Source organism: Rana temporaria, chromosome 9 (genome assembly GCF_905171775.1).
Source record: "Rana temporaria chromosome 9, aRanTem1.1, whole genome shotgun sequence".
Lineage (NCBI taxonomy): Eukaryota > Metazoa > Chordata > Amphibia > Anura > Ranidae > Rana > Rana temporaria.
Window position 1 is genome coordinate 12,071,235 of NC_053497.1, and position 15,059 is coordinate 12,086,293.

Here is a 15,059-nt window from a genome sequence, read left to right on the forward strand (position 1 = left end):
CGATACGCCGCCACAGTGAAGCACGGGGAAGCCGTGTTTACATACGGCTCTCCCCGTTCTTCAGCTCTGGGGAGCGATCGCGAGGGGGCGGCTATAAACGAATAGCCGCGGCCTCGTCCCGGATCGCTCCCCGCGGGTTTCCGACCGCCGCATGTAGAGGGGGGGGGGGGGTCCCGATCGGACCGGCGGAGACGTACATGTACGCCCATATGCCTGTACGTGCCATTCTGTGGACGTACATATACATGCGGCGGTCGTTAAGCGGTTAATGTTTGCACTATATATATGCATATGTATGTGTGTATATATATATATATATATATATATATATATATATATATATATATATATATATATATATATATATATATTTTTGGTGTTTGTAGATCGAAAAACTATCACCAATATATACAGTCAGGTCCATAAATATTGGGACATGGACACAATTCTAATCTTTTTGGCTCTATACACCACCACAATGGATTTGAAATAAAAAGAACCAGATGTGCTGTAACTGCAGACCTTCAGCTTTAATTTGAGGGAATTTACATCCAAATCAGGTGAACAGTGTAGGAATTACAACAGTTTGTATATGTGCCTCCCACTTTTTAACCACTTAAGACCCGGACCAATATGCAGGTAAAGGACCTTGCCCCTTTTTGCGATTCGGCACTGCGTAGCTTTAACTGACAATTGCGCGGTCGTGCGACGTGGCTCCCAAACAAAATTGGCGTCCTTTTGTCCCCACAAATAGAGCTTTTTTTTGGTGGTATTTGATCACCTCTGCGGTTTTTATTTCTTGCGCTATAAACAAAAGTAGAACGACAATTTTGAAAACAATGCAATATTTTTAACTTTTTGCTATAATAAATATCCCCCCAAAAATATATATATATAAAAAAATATGTATATATATTGGTCCCTTAAAAAGTGGGAGGCACATATACAAACTGTTGTAATTCCTACACTGTTCACCTAATTTGGATGTACATTCCTTCAAATTAAAGCTGAAAGTCTGCAGTTAAAGCACATCTGGTTAGTTTAATTCATGAAATTCATTGTGGTGGTGTATAGAGCCAAAAAGATTAGAATTGTGTCGATGTCCCAATATTTATGGACCTGACTGTATATATATACAGTCAGGTCCATAAATATTGGGACATCTACGAACCCCTACGAACCAAACGCCCAAAAAAAAAAATATATATATACTAGCTGAATACCCGGCGTTGCCCGGTCTACCTATCTTAACCTTTTGGGGAGGAAAATCATAGTAATATAAATATACCCATCTTTTATATAAGGGTGTAGGTAAGGGTTAATTTAACTGTCATATATTTTTATTTGGCATATAAGTAATATGTGTAGCGGGTATTATTGAAATATCTCCAGGCGTACAGAAGTTATGTGGGAACATACATTTCCCATTGATTTGCATGGGACTTTAAACAAAACCCCCGACCCTCACAAATTGGGGTAGTTAAGGGATAAATTAACTATCCTATAGTTTAAGTGGACATATAAGTAACATGTGACCAAGTGTTATGGAAATATCTACAGCCGTTTGGAAGTTATGAAGTAACATGTATTTCCCATAGAGTTGAATGGGACTTTAAAGGAAAACCCCGACCATGGCAAATGGGGGTGGGTAAGGGTTAAACCACCTATCCTATGTTTGTTGCTGACATATAAGTAACATGTGTGCCAAGTTTCATGTTAATATCTTTAGCCGTTTGGACGTGATGCTGGAACATACATACATACATACACACACGTTGAGTTTTATATATATAGATATATATATATATATATATTTTGGTGTTGGTAGATAAAAAAAAAAAATAGCACCAATATATATATATATATATATATATATATATATATATATATATATATATATATGTGTGTGTATATGTGTGTGTGTGTATATATATATATATATATATATATATATTTTTTTTTTGGGGGTGTTTTTAGATCCAAAAAAAAAAAAAAAAAATATATATATATATATAGATATATATATATATATATATATATATTGGTGTTTTTAGATCCAAAAAAAAAACCTAGCACCAACCCATGCAGGAAAGCCTGTGCACACTGGCAGCACATGGATGTGGTGCTGATGCTGGCAGCTCAGTACAGACTGTGTGCTAATAGGCTCAGCACCTGGGACAGCTCCTCTCCGCAGCATCCTCCCCCCCCCCCCCCTTCTGCATCCTAGCCAGAAAATGAGTTATCCTTTCTTTTTAAAGGGGAGGGTGTGGGGAGTAGAGGGAAGGATTGCTGCTCGGAAAGGGTTAATACTGTCATCTATGACGTCAGAATTTCAATGTGCCCAGAGATTTTGTTCTCCTCTCTCTCTCTTTTTCTCTCCCTCCTTTCCTATATTTCCTGTCTCCTTTTTTTTTTGCTTTGCTCTCTTCACTCCCTCCTTTCTTTCTATAGGGTACCCTCCTTCTATCTCTTCCCCTCTCTTCTGTCGCACCCTCCCTTTCTTCATCCCTCCCTCTACACAATGTGCAGTAGTCAGATCCTGCTGCAGCAGATATAATGGAACATCCCTCCTCCTCCTTGCGCTGAAGCTTTACCCTTTTTTTTTTTCTCGTTTCCTCCCTCCCCCCCCCTCCTCCTCCTCCTCCGCCCCCCCTCCCTCCCTCCTTCACTCCTTTTATTTTTTTATTTTTTTACCATTTCTGTTTCATTTCATTTCCCCCTCCTGTACGGAAGGGAAAAAAAAAGAAGAAGAGGGCAGAGGAGGGGGTGTGAGAGGGGCAAAGCGAGGAGCGCCCCCCCTCAAGTCTAGCAACTTAAAAAAAGAAGAAGAAGAAGAAAAAAAAAAAGGGGGGGGCAGGCGAACTATAAAAGAAGGGGAACCCATTTCGTTGTGGATCACCTTCCCTTTCCCCCTCCCCCCTTCCCTTTTTCACCCGGGTTTGTGGGAGCCACGACAAAAAGGAAAAAAAAAAAAATTACAGATGGACGACTAGACGAAGGAAGAAGGAGCAAATAGAGACCGAAGAAAAGGCACCCTCCAATCCGTCTCCCCGGGCTGAAGACTGGATTCCAATGTTTTTTTTCCTACTGCCAAGGAAAAAGTGGATTAGCCTCTCGGTGGACTCTTACCCCATTCTTATCTGCCTTCCATCACCATTTGGGGAGGGCGTAGAGACCCCCTTTTCCTCCAAGGAGATTTCTTTTTCATTTCGACATTTGGATTTTGCATTTTTGGCTTTTTACTGAGGGGGGGTTGCAAGAATTTCAAGACCTCCCCCCCCCTACCCCCAATCCCTTCCCCCCCCCCTCTCCGTCCAAAACCCCCCCCCTCCTCTCCACTCCATGGTCCAGGTGGAAATGTTGAGTCTTGGGAAAGAGAGCTGGATTGGAGCAATTCTCTCAGCCTTCGCTACCATCCTGCTAGTCTGTTCTGCACAAAGGTAAGGTGGTCGGTATAGGTGGGAGGGGAACTGAAAATGAAGACGACGGTGGTTGTGCACTGGGGGGGGGGGGGGAGCGTTTTGGAAAAATAGTGATGGTGCAAATGGCCAGATACAAAAAAAAAGAATGATGGTGGGAGATAGAGTTGGCTGATGGAGAGGATTGCTGCTGGTGGAGGGTTGCTAATGGAGAAGGTGCTTTGTTCAGGGCAGGCTAGAGAGGAGAGAGGTAAAGATAGGTACGTGAGATGAATAAGAGTTGCTCAGGGAATGCATGGAGGAGGATGGAAGGGATTTGATGGCTTAGGGTAGAAGACCAAGACTAGTGCTTTAAAAAAAAAAATACCCCCCCCCCCCCAAAAAAAAATAAAAAAATAAAAATGAATTTAATGGGTATTTAGAAATGTAGAAAAATGTGCTAGCTGAAATGCAGAATTGGAAATAGCCAATAGAAAGGTACAAGTCAACGTGCAAGGTGAAGAATAACTGTAGAAAATGGTTGCTGAGGCAATAGAGATGGTGGCTCTGTTGGCTGCAAGCATTCTCAAATATGTGGCATAGTAATAAAAGACCAGGTGTGGCACAAGGTGTTAATGGAACCATTTAGGTCCGTGGAAAGTCCTTTTAATGACCAAAAACTGGCCAACGGTTTGGACCTATGAGCAAAATCAGCCATCCTTGGGAAGATTCTGGTTTCAGCATTAGCTCTGTATGGGATGGTGGTGGACCTTGCATGAAGGGAAGCGTGGCCTTCTTAAAAAGACACCCACTGATCGGATGCTTTAAAAGATTGGCTGTATCGTGAGAAAATCTATGCCACAGAGCCATGATTAGGTTGTGTATTATAATTAGCCGTGTTTAATGATTAAAGATGACTATTTTTGGCTTTGCGGTGACTATCCTTGGAGCTCAAAGGCCCCATGACCGTGCACAGCCCCCTGTTCAATGGACTCAAGCCAATAGGCTCATTGCTTTCGAGCTTTTGAATGTATAGGTGGCGAGGGGCCGAAAAGTGTGCCAATCCCCTTGACTGTAGCTTCCTGCCAAGTTGGGATATGTTGGGTTTGGGGAATTTTTGGAGAAACTTACTTGGGGCCGTGACTTCATGAGCTGATATAGGGATCAATGGGCTCCTTTTTTAAAACACACGAGCAAGAAAAAAAAAAGAAGATGTTTATAAAAAAAGGAATTATAAATAATAAGACACTCTTGCTTTTCCTATAAAATCAATACTGGATTTTCCTTCATAATTCATTGTGGTCCTATTAGAAAGGTCCATGCAAAAAAAAAAAACTGTCCAGGGCTAAAAGAGGTCAAGAGTTTCAACCCTTTATTATCCGATCATTGAGGGAGATGTTGAGTTATAGTGTATCTAAAGCCAGCATTCTTTTTGTTTTGGATAGATTAGTAAGGGGTTAGAACCTCTGTCAGGTTTTTATTGATTTTTGTGCCCCCTGTTGAGGAGGTTGAGGGTCCATTCACACTTGCATGGCAATGTTCCTGCTCTATGTGCAGTGTGCTGCGATGCCGTTCATAGTGCTGCACTGCACACATTACACCACAGTGCATAGAATGTGGTTTGTGGTGCTCTGTATTGTTAAAAAAAAATAGGTCGTGCTCGATTTTTCCATCCATTGTGATGCCTTGGCAACCCATTCATAACAGCATAGGCTGCCTTAAGGCCTCGTTTACACACAGCCGTACTGCAGCGTACACCCGTATGATGGCTGTGCATGCCTGCATGGGGAGGCACAGGTGGTTCTTTGCATCCTCGTGCAAGCAGTCCCATTCATGCAAGGATACAGCCGCTGCTCCCAATTTTACCAGCCATGTGTGTGCACACCACTCCAAATGCACACTCAAGGCCGCTGTGCACCCACACACACGGATTTGAAAACGTAGCGACCACTTTATCCCAATGAACATGCATAGGGATGCATGAAACACCTGTGCATCTCCATGCGGCCAAATACAGTCCTTGCACGGGTGTATGCTGTAGAACGAGGCTCCACACTACGTACACCACAATACACATTCTCTCTATTTGTCCAGGTAACCATTGGTACAGATTGTCGAAAATCCAATATTTTAGGTTATCACCAGAACGGCAAGAGCGTTGAAATCTGTCCAGTGCAACATTTGTTCTGGTATGGGAGAGAAAATTTCCTATCACTTCCTGTTCTGGCAACAGGACAGGAAGTGAAATGGGATCTCTCCACTGGGAAAAAAATGGAAAATTGTATCAAATACCGTAATTTTTTTTATTTCCTGGTGCCAATCCATGGCAGCAAAATACCACATGTATGCTTCCATGTTGGTGCCAGGAAAATAAAAAATTGTATCAAATTCTTGCTGTAATTTTTCTTTCCTGGTGCCAATCCATGGCAGCAAAGTACCACATGTATCCTGCCATGTTGGTGCCAGGAAAATTAAAAATTGTATCAAATCTTTACTGTAATTTTTCTTTCTTGGTGCCAACCCATGCCCTCAAAGTACCACATGTATTGTATCAAATTTTTACCGTCATTTTTCTTTCTTGGTGCCAATCCATGGCAGCAAAGTACCACATGTATGCTACCATGTTGATACCAGAAAAATGAAAAATTGTATCAAATCTTTACTGTAATTTTTCTTTCTTGGTGCCAACCCATGCCCTCAAAGTATCACATGTATTGTATCACATTTTTACCGTCATTTTTCTTTCTTGGTGCCAATCCATGGCAGCAAAGTACCACATGTATGCTACCATGTTGGTGCCAGGAAAATGAAAAATGTTATCAAATTTTTACCGTAATCTTTCTTTCCTGGTGCCAATCCATGGCAGCAAAGTACCACATGTATGCTTCCATGTTGGCGCCAGGAAAATAAAAACATGTATTTCATTCCTATAATAATTTTTCTTTCCTGGTTCCAATCCATGGCAGCAAAGTACTACATGTATGCTGCCATGTTGGTGCCAGGAAAATAAAAAATGTTATCAAATTTATACCATAATTTTTCTTTCCTGGTGCCAATCCATGGCAGCAAGGTACCACATGTATGCTGACATGTCGGCACCAGGAAAATGAAAAATTGTATCAAATTCTTACCATAATTTTTCTTTCCTTATGCCAATTCATGACAGCAACATAGCACATGTATGCTGTCATGTTGGTGCCAAGAAAAAGGAAAATTGTATTGTATCAAATTCCTATCATAATTTTTCTTTCCTGGTACCAATCCATGGCAGCAATATACCACATATATGCTGCCATGTTGATGCAGAGAAAATGGAAAATTGTATCAAATTCTTACCATAATCTTTTATTCCTGGTGCCAATCCATGGCAGCAATGTACCACATATATGCTGCCATGTTGATGCAGAGAAAATGGAAAATTGTATCAAATTATTACCATAATTTTTTATTCCTGTTGCCAATCCATGGCAGCAATGTACCGTGTATGCTGGCATGTTGGCACCAGGAAAATGAAAAATTGTATCAAATTCTTACCATCATTTTTCTTTCCTGGTGCCAATCTATGGCAGCAACATACCACATGTTTGCTGTCATGTTGGTGCCAAGAAAAAGGAAAATTGTATCAAATGCTTACCGTCATTTTCCTTTATGGCAGCAGACATGTGGCACCAGAATTTTTTATTTTTTTTTAATCAATCCCTTCTCTTCTCAACTTGTATTGAGATACGCAAACAATTATTTACTTAGCCTTCAAAAAAAGCTGAGCTCTAGGGGAGATTTGAAGGAAAATACCATACAACATTATTTTCGACTGAATATCTTTGACGATTCATGAGATTTGTAGGAACATATTATTAGAAGTCATGACTCATGATCTTACATTTGTAACCCCATACCATGTATCCAATTCAGGAATGGACAGAGCTGGTGGGGAGGGGCAGGGCCATTAATAATATGATATGAGTGGATCTACAACCCCATAAAGTATCCAAGCACCAATGGAAATGCTCCGGTGATCCACTGAATTCCGAGTGCCGGCATTTACAGAGCCCATCCAAGACCGATAAGTAATTCTGCACCAGACTCCAGTCAACCCACGTGTTGGGTGAAAATTAATTATTGCCTTTGCCACGGCTCCTCCAAGGCTACGCCCACTGACGCATTTCACCATGCCCACAGGGTGGAGCTATTTTATCATTCAGACATCAATCACAATGGGGACCCACGGACACGGATACCTGCTTGACATTTTAAAACCTGCCTCCTCCAGACCCATCTTCCTGTGCCGATGTGCTTTGAAGATGTCATGCGACCAAATGCTGAAAGCCATGAAGAAAGCTAAAGCTGGATTTCCCACCTTTTATCATGCCTGCAAATAAATGGGCAACCATGGCACATGTAGACCCCTTTTTTGTAGCCCACAGAAATCCTACTTCTACCATACAAAGGGCCACGTGATGAGTTTTTTTCCCCCATGCCAAAGGTTCCCAGTCCTCCCTTTATTACAGTTTACCAAAACTTTTGTGGGCACTAAAAAGAGTGGCGAGACATTAGAACCTCTATTAGGTTTTTATCACTGTCTGGTGTCCCCACTCAACCCCTCTATTTGTCCTGTTGACCACCAGAAGAGAAATAGAGGGGAAATCTTCCAATGGGGGAAACTTGTCTAAAAGGGGCCCATTCACGCATATACAATGATTGCGATGTGTTATTTACACACATGTCTTGCATGAACATGCATTGCATAAAGGCAACCCATCGATTATGAATGGTCTGCCAATGGACCACATTGGATGAAAAAAACATACAAGACCCTTTTTTTTGTGTTAGCAATGTAGAGCACTGCAATGCAACTATGGGCCAGATTCACAGAGAGAGTACGCCGGTGTATCTCCTGATACGCCGGCGTACTTTCAAATTTGCCGCGTCGTATCTTTAGTTTGAATCCTCAAACCAAGATACGACGGCTTCTGGCTTCGATCCGACAGGTGTACGGCTTCGTACGCCTTCGGATCGTAGGTGCAATACTTCGGCGCCCGCTGGGTGGAGTTCGCGTCGTTTTCCGCGTTGGGTATGCAAATTAGCTTTTTCCGTCGATCCACGAAGGTACGCGCGGCCGTCGCATTCTCTTACGTCGTCGCTAGTCGGCTTTTCCCGGCGTATAGTTAAAGCTGCTATTTTGCGGCGTATAGATAGACTTGCCATGTTAAGTATGGCCGTCGTTCCCGCGTCGAAATTTCAAAACATTTTTTTTTGCGTAAGTCGTATGTGAATAGGAAAGGACGTAACTCAAGTCTAAGTTCAAAAAATGACGTTGTTGCGACGTCATTTCGCGCAAAGCTCGGCGGGAAATTTCGAAACGGAGTTCAATCGGCGCGGGGACGCGCTTCATTTAAATGAATCACGCCCCCTAATCGCCGATTTGAATTCCGCCGCCAGAAATACACTACGCCGCCATAACTTAAGGCGCAAATTCTTTGAGGATTCGAAGATCCGCCAGGCAAGGTACGGCGGCGTAGCGTATCTCTGATACGCTGCGCGCATCTAATTGTCTGTGAATCTAGCCCTATATGCGTTGTGGTGTGCTGCAGCGTGTTGGCCTCTACTGTACAATGGTTTAGGTTTCATTTACAATGCATGGCAAGACAATGCACCACGCATAGAGCAGGTGCGTTGCCATGTTAACCACTTAAAGGGTTTGTAAAGGTAAAAGTTTTTTTACCTTAATGCATCCTATGCATTAAGGTAAAAAAACATCTGACAGCACCGCCCCCCCCGAGCCCCCGTTTTACTTACCTCACCGTTCGAAAGTCCCGGGCGCGTGCTTGTCATCTTGCTCGGTTCCCAGCCTGGCCGTTGATTGGCTAGGCTGGGCGGATTGATAGCAGCGCAGCCATTGGCTGGCGCTGCTGTCAATCACAGCGGATGACGCGGCGCGCCGGGGGGCAGGGCCGAGTGATACAGTCGGCGGCTATGGCCGCTGCTGTATCACGGGAGCGCGCTCGCAAAAGCTTTCCACCATGCGAGGGAGCTCGCATGAACATGGAAAGCTTTTGCGAGGAGGAGCCGAGACAGCTGCCGAGGGACCCCAGAAGACACGGATCCGGGTCACTCTGTGCCAAACGATCTGCACAGTGGAGGTAAGTATAACATGTATGTTATTTAAAAAAAAAAAAAATTGTACCTTTAGTGTTCCTTTAAGGAGCGGAAGGATTTGCCCCCTTAATGACCAAGCAATTTTTTTGTGATACTGCACTGCGCCGCTTTAACTGACAATTGTGCGGTCGTGCGACACTGTACCCAAACAAAATTTATGTAATTTTTTCCCACAGGTAGAGCTTTCTTTTTTTGGTATTTGATCACCTCTGTGTTTGTTTGTTTTTTGCGCTATAAACAAAAAAGACCGACAATTTTAAAAAAATATATTTTTTTCTTTTTTGCTATAATAAATATCCCCCCAAAAAATAATAATAATAATTTCTTTATCAGTTTAGGCCAATATGTATTGTTCTACATATTATTGGAAAAAAAAAATTGCAGTCAGCTTATATTGTTTGTGCAAAAGTTCTAGGGCCAGATCCACATAGAATTGGATAGGCGCAGCGTATCAGAGATACGCTACGGCGCCGTATCTTACCTGGCTTTAAGTCAAATCCAGGAAGATTTTGCGCCGTAAGTTACGGCGGCGTAGTGTATTTCTGGCGGCGGAATTCAAATCGGCGGGTAGGGGGCCTGATTCATTTAAATGAAGCGCGTCCCCGCGCCGATTGAACTGCGCATGCTCCGTTTCGAAATTTCCTGCCGTGCTTTGCGCGAAATGACGTCACAACAACGTAATTTTTTGAACTTAGACGTGACTTACGTCCATCCCTATTCACGGACGACTTACGAAAAAAAAATAATAATTCAAATTTCGACGCGGGAACGACGGCCATACTTTAACATGGCAAGTCTATCTATACGCCGCAAAATAGCAGCTTTAACTATACGTCGGAAAAAGCCGACTAGAGACGACGTAAGAGAATGCGACGGCCGCGCGTACGTTCGTGGATCGTCGGAAAAAGCTAATTTGCATACCCGACGCGGAAAACGACGCAAACTCCACCCAGCGGGCGCCGAAGTATTGCACCTACGATCCGAAGGCGTACGAAGCCGTACGCCTGTCGGATCGAACCCAGAAGCCGTCGTATCTTGGTTTGAGGATTCAAACTAAAGATACGACGCAGGTAATTTGAAAGTAAGCCGGCATATCAGTAGATACGCCGGTGTATTTGCTATGTGGATCTGGCCCCTAGCGTCTACAAGATAGGAGATGGCATTTTTTTTTTCTAGAAATGGCAGTAAACAACAATTTTTAACGGGGCTGTGACATTGCGGCGGACAGATCCAACACTTTTTTTGGGACCAGTGACATTTATGCAGCGATCAGAGCAAAGAAAATTGTCACTGATTACTGTATAAATGACACTGACGGGGAAGAGGTTAACACTAGGGAGCGATCAAGGGGGTAAGTGTTCCCTAGAGAGGTTTTTCTAATTGTGGGGGCAGTGTAGTGACTGGAGGAGGAGACAGATCTCTGTTCCTGATCACTAGGAACAGCCGATCTGTCTATCCTCCGCCGACAGAACAGGGATCTGTCTGTTTACATTGACAGATCCCCGTTTTGTCTCACTCAGGAGCAATCGCGGGCGGGCGGTGGACATTGCGCGCTCACCCTAGTGGTCCTAAAGCGCCCCGCGTACAATGATGGTGATTTGTCCAATCTGAGACTGGGGGGTGGGGATGTAGTCTAGCTGTGTTGCGTCACCTACAGAGGGAAAAAATCAGGTCAGCGGGCTGGCTGTACTGTTAGGTAGAGGTGTGTAAATCTCTGGATGGGGTGAACTGAAATTCAGGTCTTTTGACAGTGAAGGCAGCTCCCATATATGTATTTCAACTGTGTATTTAGCTGTTTCCCTAAAGTTCAGCTTAACCACTTACCCCCCGGACCATATTGCTGCCCAAAGACCAGAGTACTTTTTGCGATTCGGGACTGCGTCGCTTTAACAGACAATTGCGCGGTCGTGCGACGTGGCTCCCAAACAAAATTGGCGTCCTTTTTTTCCCACAAATAGAGCTTTCTTTTGGTGGTATTTGATCACCTCTGCGTTTTTTATTTTTTGCGCTATAAACAAAAATAGAACGACAATTTTGAAAAAAATGAATATTTTTTACTTTTTGCTGTAATAAATATCCCCCAAAAATATATAAAAAAACATTTTTTTTCCTCAGTTTAGGCCGATACGTATTCTTCTACATATTTTTCGTAAAAAAAAATCGCAATAAGCGTTTATTGATTGGTTTGCGCAAAAGTTATAGCGTTTACAAAATAGGGGGTATTTTTATGGCATTTTTATTAATATTTTTTTTACTAGTAATGGCGGCGATCAGCGATTTTTTTTTCGGTATTGCGACATTATGGCGGACACTTCGGACATTTTTGACACATTTTTGGGACCATTGGCATTTTTATAGCGATCAGTGCTATAAAAATGCATTAGATTACTATAAAAATGCCACTGGCAGTGAAGGGGTTAACACTAGGGGGCGAGGAAGGGGTTAAGTATGCCTGGGTGTGTTCTTACTGTGGGGGGGGGGGTGGCCTCACTAGGGGAAACACTGATCCTCGGTTCATACATTGTATGAACCGAAGAAAAGCATTTCCCCTGCTGACAGGAACGAGAGCTGTGTGTTTACACACACAGCTCCCGTTCCCCGCTCTGTACCGAGCGATCGCGTGTGCCCGGCGGCGATCGCGCCCGCCGGGCACACGCACGGGAGTCGGGGGCGAGCGGGGGGCGCGCGCGCGCGCCTCCGGCGGCGCGCGTGCGCCCCCTAGTGGCGGCTAAAAGGTAGGACGTCATAATACGTGATCTCGCCTAGGAGAGCCACCTTGTGGACGTATTATGACGGTGCGGCGACGGCAAGTAGTTAATGGAAACATGGATAGTGGGGACACAGGGCCAGATTCACAGTGGAGATACTCCGTCGTATCTCTGTTTCTATCTATGCGACGGATTCATAGAATCAGTTACGCATAGATAGCCCTAAGATCCGACAGGTGTAATTGTTTTACACTGTCGGATCTTAGGATGCAATACCACGGCCGCCACTGGGGGGGAGTTTGCGTCGTAAACCAGCGTCGGGTATGCAAATTAGGAGTTACGGCGATCCACGGTGGATTTTCGCGTTCGCTACGTCGCCGCTAGTCTAGTTTCCCTTCGCAAAGTTAGTCGTCGTTTTTGGTGCCCTAACTTTGTACAGCAAACATATTGCTGTATAAAGTATGGCCGTCGTTCCCGCGTCTAAATTTAAAAATTCACGTCGTTTGCGTAAGCCGTCCGGGAAAACGGAATTACGCTACGCGCGTCGCCGTTCCAAAAAATGACGTCACTGCGCGCAAAGTACGGCGGGGATTTCGAAACGGAGCATGAGCAGTAGGTCCGGCGCGGGAGCGCGCCTAATTTAAATGGCACACGCCCATTTAAATTACGCGGGCTTACGCCGGAGGCCGCCGGCGTAGTTTTCATCGCAAGTGCTTTGTGAATCAGGCACTTGCGATGAAAACTTGCGGCGGTGTAACGTATCTACGATACGTTACGCCGCCACACTTCTACCTGAATCTGGCCCTAAATTACATACCAATGTGCATACACTAAATTATTTCTAAAGTCAAAACTATTTCCATTTTGGATACAGATATACGGACACACGGGAAATATCCATTGACGTCCTGTCCTGTAGACACAACAGGGAATGATGGGAAATCTGTATAGATAGAGACACATGAGCATAGAAACATATTGGAAATTTCCATTGATATCCTGTCCTGCAGACACAACAGGAAATGATGGGAAATATGTATAGATAGACATATGGACATAGAGACATATGGGAAATTTCCATTGACATCCCGTCCTGTAGACACAACAGGAAATTATGGGAAATCTCTATAGATAGAGACATATGAGCATAGAAACATGGAAAAATTCCATTAATGTCCTGTAGACACAACAGGAAATGATGGTAAATCTGTATAGATAGAGACATATGGACATAGAGACATATGGGAAATTTCCAATTAACATCCCGTTTTGTAGACACAACAGGAAATGATGGGGAAATCTGTATAGATAGAGACATATGGACATAGAGACATATGGGAAATTCCCATTGACATCCTGTCCTGCAGACACAATGGGAAATCTGTATAGATAGACATATGGACTTAGAGACATATGGGAAATTTCCATTAATTTCCCGTCCTGCAGACACAACAGGAGATTATGGGAAATCTGTATAGATAGACATATGGATATAATAGAGACATATGGGAGATTTTCATTGACATCCCGTCCTGTAGACACAACAAGAAATGATGGGAAATCTCTATAGATAGAGACAGATAGCAAATTTCCATTGATATCCTGTCCTGTAGTCACAACAGGAAATTATGGGAAATCTGCATAGGCAGAGACATATGGAAATAGAGACATATGGGAAATTTCCATTGATATCCTGTCCTGTCCTGTAGACACAATGGGAAATAATGGGAAATCTTTATAGATAGAGATATATGGACATAGAGACAGAGGATATCTATTGATATCCTGTTCTGAAGATACAACAGGAAATTATGGGAAATCTGCATAGGCAGAGACATATGGACATATGGAAATTTCCATTGCCTTCCCGTCCTGTATAGACACAACATGAAATGATGGGAAATCTGTACCAAGTGAGGGGAATTCCTCTCTTAGTTTGAGTTTTGCACTAGTACTGCAGAATAATCATGCCTCTTTCAGTGCGGTTTTGTAGCATGTTTATACGCGTTTTGTAATATATTTTAGTTTCAGCCAATGGCTAGCAAGATCTGCTGTGACATCACTGTTGCTAGGAGAAAGAGACTGGATGTTGAGCACAAAACTGCACCAATGCATGGATTTTTTTTTTCCATACGTTCCCGTTGAAATGTATAAAGCTAAAAAGACGCTGTGTAGCACCATAAAAAGCGCCCGCACCTTTTAAAATCGCACTGCACTGTGTTGCATTGATGTGAACAGGAGAATTATAATAATAATAATTTATAGAGAATTATGGAGTTTCTATTGTCCTGCACGGCAGCATGAGGGCAGAGGCACATACATTGCACTGGTAAGGAGGGCTTAGACCAGATTTTCTCAACCCTTAAAGTGTTACGAACCCCCCGGACCCTGCAGTCTCTATATCTGGTCTCCCACAGTACACAGAACATGGAAATGCAATTATTTTAGTAAATATAAACAGCTAAACCCCTTTTAATCATCAGCAGTATATAGCAGCCTTGTTACGTCTATCAGTGTCTGGTCAAAGCTTGTAGGAGGAGTTTTCATTCTACTCTGACTGTCCTATGAGGCTTCATGATCCCTGATCCTCTGTCTGGACAGTGCTGATTGGCCCTGTGCTGATCACATGCACTCTCCCAAGAAAAAAAAAAAAAACTCTCTGGGCCAGATTCTCGTAGATCGCCGCGTAAGCTATTTACACTACGCCGCCACAACTTACTGGAGCAAGTGCCGTATTCCCCAAACACTTGCTCCGTAATTTGCGGCGGCGTAGTGTAAATGGCCCGGCGTATGGCCG

General features: G+C 43.4%; 1 protein-coding gene across 1 annotated transcript in view; it reads left to right on the top strand.

Moving 5' to 3' along the window:
• Positions 1-3,331: 3,331 nt before the first annotated feature.
• The window catches only part of LOC120913097 (gamma-aminobutyric acid receptor subunit beta-4-like), a 191,842-nt gene continuing 180,114 nt past the window's right edge, over positions 3,332-15,059 (top strand). Inside the window, exon 1 of the mRNA XM_040322798.1 lies at positions 3,332-3,440. Coding sequence (XP_040178732.1) covers positions 3,343-3,440 — 98 coding nt within the window. The 5' untranslated portion in view covers positions 3,332-3,342. The remainder of the gene's footprint in view (positions 3,441-15,059) is intronic.